The sequence below is a fragment of the Nothoprocta perdicaria genome, unplaced genomic scaffold (assembly GCF_003342845.1).
Source record: "Nothoprocta perdicaria isolate Ctin4 unplaced genomic scaffold, notPer1 scaffold_40, whole genome shotgun sequence".
Taxonomy (NCBI): Eukaryota; Metazoa; Chordata; class Aves; order Tinamiformes; family Tinamidae; genus Nothoprocta; species Nothoprocta perdicaria.
The window spans coordinates 4724226-4738057 of NW_020455644.1; the positions used below are offsets into that span (position 1 = coordinate 4724226).

Genomic DNA, 13832 nt, shown 5'->3' on the forward strand with positions numbered 1-13832 from the left:
TGAAAATTGTATTCCATTAGCAAAGCACAAATAATTATKAGTATAGACTCTAGACTCACTCATTTAAAAATGTCAAGTAGTCTCTAACAGTCAAAACATTAGAAGAATTGGACTAATGTGTCTTTTTGTTTTTCACAAAAACATTACTTCCCTWGTTTTCTATGCTGTACATGCATAATACATAGATTGAGCTATTCAGTTCTCAAGCTTCTTGATTTTGCCAGTAGTTTGCAAATGTGGGGATGTTTTTGCACAGCACTAATTATATAGTCTGTTTTCAATACAGTGCCACTTAAAGTATCACGCTGGGGTTTACTAGATGCAGCATTCTGACCTTGGAAGGCTCACAGACATACTTGGAAGCAGTGTAAGCAGCTCATRTATATATGTATATATGTATATATGTATATATGTATATATGTATATATGTATATATGTATATATGTATATATGTATATATGTRTATATATATAACCCTAGCCAGGATTATGAACATGTATTGATTACTGTCTTGCTTTTGTCTTCATGTGCTTGCCTTTCTAGTACTGTGCTTGCCTGAAAGAAAAATCAGTTCCTTTTTCTGCTTGTCTTCTGCACTTTTTCCCTAAATCGTCATAAAGTGTTTTCGAAATTTCTTACCCACATGTAAGTCATTGAGGCACAAATCACCGTTTTTCTATGTGGAAGGATGCGAGCAATGCAGAGCYTGTATGCTTAAAAGAGTAGATAATGGGGTAAGATATTGCAGACCTGGGCAACTTGCAAACCGTCTGGCATGAAGGTGAGTGGAAATGACACATTTCCARTTATTCCAAAGGGAGCAGCCGTGACTTCTGAGGGTGCCATCGCACCAAAGGGATGGCTCTGTGCAGGTGTCTCTCCTTACATTATAGCCCTCCATGATGCACAGCTCGTTTTCATGAGCTGTTCAGCTTTAGCTTTTGGAGGTAGGATCAAGCTGACCATGCTGTGGTTACAGTAGGAGTGTTAGCCAGCAGGACAAAACCAGAAGATACTAGTACTTGCAGTCAGGTTTAAGGTAACACATTAGAAATGTTTCTCCTCAAAAGAATGATGGTCATCTTRGAAAGAAGTGCTAAGTATGGTAAAATTGCACTTTACATGCTCTTTACATGTCTAAATAGCTTTGTAAAGCTCGTCTTGTTTTGATGGAGAGCCAGAGAGAGCTGCATGCATAAATTCTTCTGAGTATTTTGAGTATCATAGGTCTTCTCTTCATTGTTATTTACTTTTGTTCCTCTCTCAGTAGTAACATGGCACGGCCAGAATATGTGTGCTCAAACAATTCTGTTTTGAGCTATGAATCTTTTCTAGTTCAGATGTGGAAAGGGACCTTCCTTGACCAAATTGTTGTGTAGTAGCTTTGCATACAAAGTTTCTTATGTGTATGTCAATAATATATTTTTATTTATATACACACATACACACACACATACATATATCTATATACTTATAACCAAGCATCTTAAGATCCACAGCACCTTTTTACCTTTGAAAATTTCTTTTTGATAGGCTTACTTAAAAGTACTGTTACTTTTCYGATAACCTTTTAGGGTTGTTTAGCATAACCATAATTTTATAGTTCACATTTTGGTGAGAGGCCCTAAATCAGGGGAGTCCCAAGAAATCTGTGCAAAAGAAAAAGGAAATCAGCATTAACCTTGAATTACCACTGATCTGAATAAGAGATACCTCAGTTATTCTCCTATCTAAGATTTTCTTGTGAGAATTGTATGTAATTATTGATTCTTCAGAGCTAAATACTCCATACTTGCATGCCCAGATTCAAGAAGCAGCTGTATATTGTGCTGCTGTTTAGACACATCTGTGTTTAAAGAAATGCATTAATACACAAAGTAAATTGGATCAGTGTTCTGTTAAATGTGCCTTGAATTTTTGCTCGATCCGGCTCAGTGATGCTGAATGAATGAGAATGATGATTTTTCTAGAAACTCTTTGCATGCTGTGACACTGGTAAAAAAATAGGATGTTCTTTAAAACAATTTTACTGCGTTTAGGTTATCTCAAAATGTCTATAAAGAGACTCAAACCTGTGGAAATGGATTTYAGATAATTATTTGTAGGACCTAAGCTGTATTACTTCTACCAAAAGATGAGCCCACAAGTTTCCCAGATAACAGCCTTTAAAGACATAAACACCGACTGTAATTTAATAGTAAAATTTATCACTGAGCTAGATTGAAATAGTCTGTCAATAACTAAGCTTCTTAAGATGATAAAACAAAAAATGTTTCAACTCTGTGTTGAAAAAGGAGAATATTAACAGTTGCAAGATAAAACTAAGTCTTGTACCACAGATATTATTGATTGTCTATCACTATAGTGCTAATGTGATACTGCAGTATTACTGCATCTCTGAAACTAGGACAGAATTGCTCTCAAATTTGCAGATCTATCACTGAAATATAGTGTATTTAATCAGTTAATAATTATTTTTCCTTCTTTATTATTTATTTCTCTTTGTTAATATTAATTCTTGAAAAATAAATACTCAATCTGTACCAGGCCTAGAGGTGATATTGAAATTACATTTAAAGTGTAGAAATGCTCTAGGTGTGCCTGCTTGAGCAGGAAGGTTGGACTAGATGATCTGTAGAGGTCCCTTCCAACCTTAAATATTCTGTGAATCTGTGAATAAGTAAGTTTGTCAAGCAAATATTAGTCCTTGTAATCTGTTTGCTGTTGAATGTCCTGAAGCAGAGCTCTGTCTCTACAGAGGTGCTTCCTCTCTTATTCTTAGTGTCAGCAGTGGGCTTGTTAGAATAGGAAGAGCTTCAGAAGTGCAAAAATAAGGTTTGACTCAGCTGGTAAGTTTTGTACATTTATCCACAAAGRACAGCAAGTCTGGTGAAGGGAGAGAGGTAGAGAAAATGGTGATTGTGAAAAGACCTTGAGAAGACTCAAAGAGAACTTGTTCCTTCATCATGAAATTTGCACATTTTGCTTCTTGTTTCACTGAAAAATCAAAATGTTTTGTGTTGCAAGACAGTGTAATAGTGTGCTTTGTTGTGTTGCATTTTGTTTTGTGGGAAAGGTAACACAGAGGGAGGAGAGTATTCCATGGCATCTATTTAGAGCAAGGAGGTTTTGGTCCGTAGTTATTTCCAAGTTCTTCCGGAAGGAAGGTTTTTTATCCCCAAATGAAAGATTTACAATATCATTCCACTTGCTGAACAGGGAAAACCATTCATATCCAATATGGATTTAATTTTTTAGCCCTAAATAAAGTGGTGCGACCAGCTGCTTTTTTTGTTGCTGTTGTTGTTTTGCTTTTTGTTTTCCCTTAGTATTGTACAGTAAAAAGCCTTTGCCTTTTTTCACAAGCTATACCATAGTTTCACTAGTTAGAATTMGACTAACAATTTTGAATTCTGCTTCATGCTTCTTCCAGGAGCAGATGTCAACTTCAATTACTATTTTACAAATTAATTTATCTCAGAAAATGAAATGCATGGAGAATATTATTGTTGGTATTTCTTCAGCTGTGTGTCTACAATTTTATATAATAAGATCTTCTTAACTCATGGGAAAACATGTTCTGAATATGCTTTAGATTTTGCAGGTCTTTCAAGTAGGACATTATAGACTTTTGTTTGCAACCAAATTAAAGTTCCTTATTTTAAGAATCATGAAGTAATTAAGGATGAATTATAAAAATTATTGTTGTTTCTTCAAGTGAAAAAAAAATCGCATTTAGCAATAATGTAATTAAAGTCAAAGTCCACTGAGGCTTGGAGGTGAAGTTAGAGGCTGATCTTAACAATCCAAGTTGTATTTCKGTGCCTTTTATATCATTTTTTTTCTTTTTCTAGTATGCAGTTTTTCAGACCTTACTGTACTTTTCATGTTCTCGGGACTGAACAGATGTCAGAAATGGAAAGGTGTTCCCCTAGCTTTAGGAATGAACTTCCAAAGAATAAATCATGGACTTTATAATGTGCTTTACCCAGATCTCAAAGGACCTTTTTAGAGCAACAGTCAAGCTTTGCTGCAAATGAACTCAGAGCAGTTTGTTTCAGTTGTAGAGAAACTGTAATGGCTCATAGTCAGTAATGTCAATATATTGAATGACAGGAAAATAACTTGAGGGAAAATCAAACCTTTTGTATGGTAATTGAGATGAACCTGTTTACTAAACCATGAGATGCTATAGCAGATATTCTAAGATTTTCTAAGATTTTCTGGTTCAGTTAGAAAACTGTATTGTATATGAGATCAAAGATATATAATTTCCTAAGGCTTTTTTTAAAGAATCATTTCAGGAGATAAATACAGCATTTTTTTCTACCAGGATTCATGTTGCTGTTACTTAGCTGCAAAGTGGCATTGCACTCTTTTGTTTGTTTGCATTTTTGTTTTGTAGAAAAATACTAGGTTTATAAATGAATGACTAGACATAGGGGCAAATCTTGTTTGTTTTTATTGGTGGAAATCCTAAGTAACACTGCAGGACTTCATATACTTGAGTTAGGGAGAAGAACATTTAGCCAAATGTGTTTAAATATTCTGTCTTCAGATGTTGCAAGTTAATCTTATGGCTGTTAATTTTTTCAGATGACACTGGAGATTTGGAGCTCACCTAATATAGGCTAGAGTGGTGTATATGCCCTAAAGAAGAAGGGAAAAGGTATCTTAATACTTCCTTCTTCCAGTTGTTCCTTGGCCCCGGARAGGACTTCCTTAACCCAAGCTACTATCTGAAACAGCGTCAAAGTTGATTCCCAGAGAAACAGTTTTTCTGAACGTACTTAGTGGGAAGCTTGCATAATAGCTTCACCAAAAAACTGATGAATTATTCATCATATAGCAATATTAAGTCAACATGTATGCCTTTCTGGGGGGCAAAAAAGATTTTTAAAAAAAGCCATGCTGGTTGGTTTGGGGGATGGATTTTTTGAGAGCTCAGAGTAGCTAAGAGCAAAATTCTCTCTCACAGAAACAGAGATGTCCTCRCTCCCTCAGCCTGGATCCTTACCAGAGGCGGCAGTGGCCACACACGCGGCGCAGTCACCTCCCCGTCCCTCTGCACGTGGGACTGCTCAGCAGCTCCCTGCACCCTGCACCAGAGATCCCTGCACCTCTGTGTCCTGGGAGCCCTGGTCATGACAGCTTTGCCTCCTGCTTATGGGGTGCTTGTTGGCTGCCTGGCTGCATGCTGAAGGATAAACCGTACTYGAAAGCCCACTTGAATGGTGTCCCATGCCCAGAAAGCTTCTTTTTTACAGCTTATATTGAGGATGCCTTAAGAAACATTAGTAGTTTGGATTTTTTTTTAGTTTGACTTTGGAGCAATGTGTTTGTTTTCTGATAGGGCAGAAATGAGACGTCGCTGCTGGTGTGTGAACCAGAGGCACTTGCATGATGTTATGCTGGTGTGCTCAGCTGTGGTGTACATAGCACCTCCTTAAAGGCACTGGCAAAAACTCTATATTTGCAGGCAAAAAGTGCYGCTTAACTTCTTCGGTGGGTAAGGGAAAAGCAGAATGGTTTTAAATGATAGTTGCCATCACGCTGAATGACATTTGAAAGTGAGAAGCTGAAACCCCCTTAGCTGCTGATGTGTGGCGTAGTTCTCCTTCAAGGCAGACAATGACAAGCTGTTGAGTGGTTGAGTGATATTAACCCAGCTGCTAACACCCACGGAGGAGATCAAACTTAAGCATTAATCTTGTTTTGCAGCTTTTGTCAGTGCTGCATGAAGGTAGGTGTACTGCAATTGATCTCCAGACCAGAAAGGAAATGTTAATAGACAGCTAGTGGCAGTCGAGTCAAAATAAAGACCCCACAGGCCAACAGCAAATTCTTTGTTCACCTAGGGAGAGATTTACTGCTCCCTCAGCCAGCTGAGAACACAAAGCTATTATCGTGTCAAATTTTAGTAATTGTGCACAGTTTTGTAGGAAATCAGCTGCAAATCATCATATAGCCCAATTAATTTATTTGGGCAGAGATTCACTAAATGCCTTGGAACGTTTTTAGATGTAGGTAGACACCTTGAGTATAAATTTGTCCTTATCAAAGTTCCTATTTAGCTCCCTTCTATTACTGGCAGTGAGTCAAAACAGTAAATGCCAGTGATTTTGCTGGGCTTGATACTGCTTCTCACCTTCTTAGAAATACCATATCTTTGGTAGAATCAAGTGTTAAGTTCCTTCTTCATGCCAGAAGCCTGTAATTAATTGCTCACAAATCAGCTGTCTGTCTGCCTGTAGGGCTTTGGGGGCTTGTTCCAGTTAATATTCCCAAAGTATGGATTGGTTGCTGCACAAAAGTTGACAACAAAAGGTATTTTATTTCAAACCACAGCCCCCGTGGACAACAGTGTTGGGAATGCATGCGTTGTGTAGCTGCTCAGTCCTGTTCCCTGCTCTGGCTGGAGTGTTGGGGCTCCCTGAAGCCCTGTGCAGACAGGAGTAAAGGAAAGTGGAYTTACTGCTCAATCTGCTGCACTTTGCTGCAAGAAAGCAAGCAAYGTGGACACAACGCGGTGGCCTGGTCTTCAGTCCCTGCTTGAAGGACTGCTTATGTTTTATATGGGGTAGAAATCCTCAGATTGCTCCTTTGATTCAAACAACATGTGCACAGCTCTCTCAGGTTGTGCCTAGTCCTCAGTCCATCTAGAATTACCCTRCCTGCTCGCTCATTCTCTTCTGGGCCAGTACATCTAGGATGTTTTTATACACATCCGTACGCAGGTCAAGGAGGGTCCTTTGTCCCCAGTGCAACTGGTGACCATGGCACTGCTGTGGGAGCTGTGGGTTTGAACCCTCTTCAAATCCCCAGCAGTAACCAGTGACCCTTGGATAGAAGGGGAGAAGTGCTGCAAGTCCTGACTAGGCAGAGGTGCAGAGAGCTATCAGATTTAGGACAGGCCACATCATCAAAAACTACTGCCAAATGGAGGGTGAACAGGGACTCGGCATTTGTTTTCACAGTGCATTTAGAAGAAGTTTCAGTATTTAAAAACTTCTATATACAAGTGTCCCACATGACATGTAAAATAGAAGTAACTAAACATAACTGTAGAGCAAACATTCATAATAGTGCCTGTGCAGAGCTTCATATGGAGGGAAAAATATGCATTAGCATGGCATCAGGGCCTGTGCTATGGGAGTTGCTTCCTTTCTCTGTTTTACTTTTTGTTTATTGATCACTGTAATAAAAAAGTCACTCAGTAAAATCCTTTTGATGCTTGCTGGCTTAGGTCCTCCATCTCTCTCCCGCTCCTAGGAAAGAAGTTCTCTGATAATAGACTTGCATGAATGTAACTCTTGGGTCCAAATGGAACCTGATGTCTCCTTTAATAAAAGCAGAGGGGTTTTTTTTTTGGTAATTTTTGTCACCTCTCTCTTTCATTTCAGCCTATGAACACTTGCTGCCATTTTCTTTTGTGTCAGCTATTCTACAATAAGCTGATTTGCATGCTCTGTCAAACTAAACAGAGAAGATCCAGTCTATGGGTCACAGTTATTAGCACAAGCAATGCTCCTGAGGCTTGTGTTTACTTTAGTTTGCATCTTTAAATAGATAGGCCTGCCAACAAATTAAATATACTTGTTGAAAAGAGTCAGAGGAGTCAGTAATGGCATTGATGAACTAGCAGTGATTCYACTATAGCTTTTCAGCTATATTTTGTCAGCTATTTATTTTTAACCCTTGGAGAGAAATGCTGCAGTATTTCTAATGAACATTTGTGAAGAAATCTACATTATTGTCATAGAAATCCCCACTTAGCTTTATACAGTTGTCAGGGCCTGAAGTAGAAATTTCCAACAGTTTTATTTTTCCCTTAAACTGGAGTGTTGGTAGAAAAAAATCTATTTCTCGTTACAGGAAGCAGGACTGAATCAGATATGTCTCTGCARAGATTCCAGCTTAGTCCTGTGGCTTTTTATATGGGGTTTCATCTTTCTTTGCTGCAATTTCCTCATCCTGTGTCAGGAACTAGCAGGAGATGTAATGTACAGCCAAAGTGTGGCTCAAAAGTGGGCATGSCCAATCTGCACAAAAAAAGAAGCAGTGACAGCAGATACGATGTGAGGAGAAGGTATTTCCATAGCATTTGAGGAGAAGGTATTTCCTCCTGGTGAGATCAGAACAGCCTCCCAGAACGTCCCCCAGGTAGAAAATAGCCTAGATGTGTTGTCAGTGCACAGAGGCTGTAGGTCCTGCTGTTCTTCATAGCCTTTTGGGGCAATCTTTTATATGCTAGTAAGGCTGTTCTGCATTTTTGAGGAAAACGCATGGTTACGTACTGAAATTTAAGAAGGAGTGAAGTAAAAATCTTCAAATTAATTTTGTGAGAGTGGAAGAACATGGATGATGCAAGCATGCTGCACACAGCAGTCGCACGCAGCTCGAAGGCCCACATGAGAGATATTGCAGCCGTACCTGTGAGACAATAAGTATGATAAAGTCATGGTGATCCATGTGCTGGTGCCAGGCAGCTCCCTGCACTGCTGGTAAATGAGGAGCTTCTCACCCATGGACAGCTCTGAGATCCACCTCTGATTTTGCTGTGGTCTAGGCCTGTAGAAAACAGCATGTGACAGAGACTCAGTGGAAAGGGAGCACAAGCACAAATATTTAGGCTGAAATTTTGGAGTATAGTGTAGTTCATAGATTCAACATATGTGAGATCCTTTCACTTTCAGCAAGTAGCTCGTTTTTTTTTGTAATTAAAAAAAACCCACTAAGTAAAACCTTATGGCACTAAATGTCYTTACTAACTAGAGATACAGCACAGGAAATATTTGCGAAATGAAGTAGATCATCAAAATCTCAAAAGGTTTGAGTAAACTTCAACATGGAARAATAATTTGAGAAATTTTATTCACATATGGTAACAAACTTTACTGAAGAAATGTGCATGCCACAATGGATTTCTTGGAAAAGGAATGCTTGTCTCATGCAAATACTCTTAAAAATCTTCGCAAATGCTAGTAGGAGGAAAGGCTGCTTGACACAAACTTACCCAAACAAAATCAGACAATCTTTTAAGCAAATTGCCAAAGCTTCTGCAAGGTGACCCCAATTAGTCCAGCTCGCTTTTTGACTAAGTAAAAGGCATTATTAACYTGAAACATGCAACTGTGACTCTGGAAGAAAATCAAATCTCAAGTCACCTGCTGTGTAAAAAAATCMGTGAAATAAAATGCAAAGGATGAGGCTGCATACATAGCCGCAGTTACATGGCCACAGTTTCCCTCGCCAGTCATCTGCCTTGAATCCTTGAATGTCCTTGACACATTGTACTCAAGRGGCTGCTTTGGAAACTCCTTCCCCCCACAAATTATATCGCTTATTACTTCAAATTCTCCTAGATGAACATCCTGTCAGGACTGTATGGCAGTGCACAGTGTATTTATCAGCAACCTCTGCTGCTTGATACCACAGAGGAGTCGAGTTCTGCAGTGATGAACGTTGTTTGGGCCCTACTGAATTCCAGGAGAAAGTGAGAAGAAATTTTTTTGCTGTGTGTGACAAAGCAGTTTGTTTAAACATGGAGCTGAACAGAATTCATTTGACAGGCATATGCGGAGTGGATACATAGAGTTTCTGCTATGCTAGAGGAGAAAATGACTTCAATATTTTCATCAAAATATCGTGAACTCATCACCTGATCACTGGGTTGAACATTTTGTGTGACATGTAGCTTGTGACCTATGAATTTAAAGAAGTTTACCTTTAAGAAAACATCTGTTCATTATCTTTCAGCTTCCAATTGAATCTTTGTTATAAATTAAGTTCCTGTGAGTTTATTCTTCATCACTGACATACAAATCTGTCTCCTGATGAAAGGATAGTGCTGTAGGAAAAGAAGAAGTGTCAATTAGCTCATGCTGATCTTGTAAAACAGTTTCTTTGTTATCTGATAGGGAGCAAAATAAAGCAAAGAATTCTTGCAATGAAGCAATGAAATGGGTTTGTTCTCATAAAATGCCACTGCTGTTCTGCTACCTGGCTTTGTTTGTTTCRTTTCTGATGAGATCCAGAGGCACATGTATAAGCACATATGTACTGGACTTGGTGTAGGTAGACCAGTATGTTAAATTAGGCAAGAAGAGGAAATTTGGATAGTGATGACAATGGCCAATTTCTGTGACTTCACTGTGGCCAAGTTTTTACTCCTGGGCTGTCACTTCATGTTATGAATAACAGCAGMGAAATTCAATAGGAAATTGAAGTTCCTTGTATAATTGGACAAATTAGGCATGTCATTATACTTTTAATTAAAACTAGTTATAACATTTTACAAAACCAGGGCCAGCTTTTCYGTGTTTTAATATACAGTATGAATTAACTCTTACCTGACTCCCCTGTAACATTTATCCATAGATCTGCCATTCAGAAGCTGGGAGAGGAAGTGTTTGAGAAAGTGTACGTGTACCTCAAGCAAGCAAGACAGCAGAATGCCAGAGAGGACGAGGTGAGGAGGAGTCTGGAGAAAGTGGTCCCTAGGGCAAGTGACTGCTTCGAGGTGGATCAGCTTCTCTACTTTGAGGAACAGCTACAGGCTTCAGATGCATGTCTCCAGTCATCAAACGTATGTCAATAACTTGCAGCACTGAAAAACTAAGTGAAATTGCTGAGCAACCTTCCTCAGGTCAACATGAATTGCCATTGAGGATAACAGTAGTACCTAGGTGTGTGAGTAAACACTGATATTCCCCGCTGTGTAGTGAGAGGTGGGCAAATACTTTAAAGGTTACCAGCACAAAGTTGTAGATACTTGCAAAAGCAGAGGAGAGATTTCACTGTTATCAGCATCCCTTTTCCATGACCTAGGGCTTAAAGGAAGATACTCTTTCAGGTCTTGGTCAGGCTTCAGTGCTGCACTCTGAGAAGTCCTTGGTAAAGTTGCCTCTGACAGAAATGGTGCAGGATTTGGAGCCAAGTGCTCTTGATTCTTGCAGTAACAGCAGTTGATTGTTACGACGTTCAAGCACGTATTTTTTGTGTCACTTTGGCAGAATTATCCTTGAACATAAATATGTAGGTTTGACTACTCAGTCAGAATTGTGTTGCTGTTACTGATTGTCAAAGGGTTACATTTATTCTGCGTGACTTTCAAGGGAAATGTGAAAATATGTACATACTGCACAGAACTATGTATGTATATGCATAGAGAGAAATGTTAGGCCGTATCTCTATSTGTGTATGTGTATATAGAAAGCTGTAATGCCTGAACTATCACTGACTRTGGTAAATGGGAATACTTGTAACTTCTGACAGTTCTACATTAAATTTAGTTGAACTAATAAACTGATTTTCTGGCTTGTGCACAGATATTGTTAATGTTTTATCCCATMTTTAAGCTCACCTCTTGTTATTCATCATACTTTTTCAGATTTCAACTATTCCAATATATACCTAATGTTTTCCTCCTACCTTTTCCTTCTTTCTTTCCCTGCATTCTGAAGTCCTTCATCCACTGGTCTAAAACATTAAAATAAAACAAATCAGTCGTCTGCTATCTAGAGGATTCTCAAGTGAACTGTAAGCCAAATTCGATTTAATCATCTAGCAATCTTGATGCTTGTGTTTTCTGCTCTTGTGCTACAGCTCTGACAGTATTCAGATACAGAATAAAATAAATAATGAAAAAACAATGTGAATATTGTGAACAGTTAGTATTTGATTCTGAAACAAGTTGTTTACRGCTATGGATACAGAAACTGACTGTAAATTAAGCAGTGGTACYRGTCTGTTTTTTTCTTGTATATGGTTGTTCAGATCCACCAGGTGGACAGACAACTTTTACCACAGATGCTCCATCAAGATTCAGTCTATTTGCTGCTATGTCTCCTTGTACTTGCACTCATGGGCTGTTTCACTGTTGAGTGTGGGTAGTTTCTTCCATGTTCAAGATGATTTAAAAATGGAACTTGCCAAAGATCAAGATGCAGGAGAAGTGCTTGGATATTACAAGGACTAAAGAGTTGGCAAGCCAAGCAATAAGTAACTTATATCTTGTGGAAATAATATCAGAGGGATATASTGCTGTTATCTCTGGTTGTGATCCAGACAGATTTATCATAAGAACCTCAAAAACAACCTCTGTAAGCAGGCAATCACTTTTTTATTAATGAGAAGCACCTCATCAAGTGTTTTTTTCCTGAAATCTGCAAGAAAAACAACTGCACAGAAATGTGTCAAGCTCTCTGGAGAAGTCAAACATTTGGGAACCTGTTAAAGGGCAACCTGTACAGCTTGGAAATCATGCTTTAGCCATGCAGACTACCCTCAGGCAAGCGGTGGCTCTCTGATGAGCAGAACTTTTGCTTGTTGCACATGAAAAAAGATCACAAAAGCTTTAAYGTAACTTCAGTTGTTTTCTTCTCTCTGCAGGCAGTGACCTCCATGTGATGTGAAGATCTGGAGGCCACTCCGGTATCTGTGTGTTCATATGCTTTACACAATGTCTTTTTATTTTCCCTTCAATCATAAGACAATTAGGCAACATGGTATGCTTGGTAAACTCAATAGGAACCTTTTTATCTTTTATTTGCCGCAGCAGCAAAGAAATAAACACTAAGGAGTTGATACAGATTCCTACAYCACTATTTTGGCTTATATTCACTTTAGGAAAATATTAGATTTTATTTTAACTTTAATGTCTTTAATGTGGGTCTTGCTTGCAGTTCCCAATTAAAGAAGGGACATATTTGGGAGCGTATTTTATCCTTCTGTCATAATTTGTAATTACCAAAGAGCCGGAACTCCCTGCCTAACTGATAGACTATTTTGAATGAATGTTGCAGTTGCATCTTAYTGCAATATGTTATCAAATTATATGAGTAAAATGATGTATGTAAAAAATGATATGCACCATTGAAGATTCATTTGAAGTCTCTTTAAAACTGTGGTGCTCTTTTAATACTTGCTTTTATTCTCTTGAAAATAAGAGCTTTCAAACCTGATCATCTGGGCACTTCTGCAACTGCTAACCATGCAAACCTAGAAAACACAAGCAAAATTTTAAGTCCATGTGCAAGCATGATCACATAAAATAACAAAGAAATTGAAAAAAATGGACAAAAGTACTCTCAAAGTACACTAAAATCCTGCCCTTGTTCTTACAAGCCCTTCTAAAAATATCTTTGTAGAGAGTCAGACGAGGACCAGCTCTTAGTGCTAAAGTTAGAGACAATGATCTATGACAAGGTTCATAGAATCATAATATCCCAGAACCCTTAAGGTTGGAAGGGACCTCTGGAGATCATCTAGTCCAAACCCCTGCACACGCAGGGTCACCTAGAGCACAGGGCAAAGGCTAAGGGTGCTTACAAGGCATAAGGTTACCAGTGTTGCCGACGGGGGTCGGCAAGCCTCGTTCGCTAGCTGGACTRACCTGGGGTTGTCCGTGCCCCTGGGCCCCAGAGCACAGATACCAGTATGGGGGATGCGGCAAAATGGCGTTTATTGCGTAGTTCAGCTTGCCTATATACTCCATTTGAAATGTGCAAACTCACYTACTGCCCAATCAGGACACTAATTTTAAATTTTCGCCTTGTATGGCATGGGGTTATCAGTAAACTGCCTAAATTAATTGTGCACCTAACTCCCGTGACATCGCGAGATCTTCCGAGYGCCATGCCCTGTGCTCTATGCCCTATGCTATACTATATCATCTACTTTYGCTAAGCTCTCTACCTTATTAAGCCTAAAAACACAAAAACTCCTACATTTCCCCCTCCCCATGCTAATGTTTCGCTCGATCTAAAAATAGAGCTTATCTGTTGAGTGGAGTCTTTTGCCCCTATATGTAGACCTAACATTTCGATGTA

The 13832-nt window shown here is 38.8% G+C and overlaps 1 protein-coding gene across 3 annotated transcripts in view; it reads left to right on the plus strand.

Annotated features, from left to right (window-relative positions):
- Window positions 1-11403, plus strand: part of NEK11 (NIMA related kinase 11) — an 86540-nt gene extending 75137 nt beyond the window's left edge. For all 3 annotated transcript variants that reach the window (XM_026045542.1, XM_026045543.1, XM_026045545.1), the window contains one exon: window positions 10381-11403. In XM_026045542.1, the coding sequence (XP_025901327.1) occupies window positions 10381-10600 (220 nt within the window). In that variant the 3' untranslated portion in view covers window positions 10601-11403. The remainder of the gene's footprint in view (window positions 1-10380) is intronic.
- Window positions 11404-13832: the final 2429 nt, after the last annotated feature.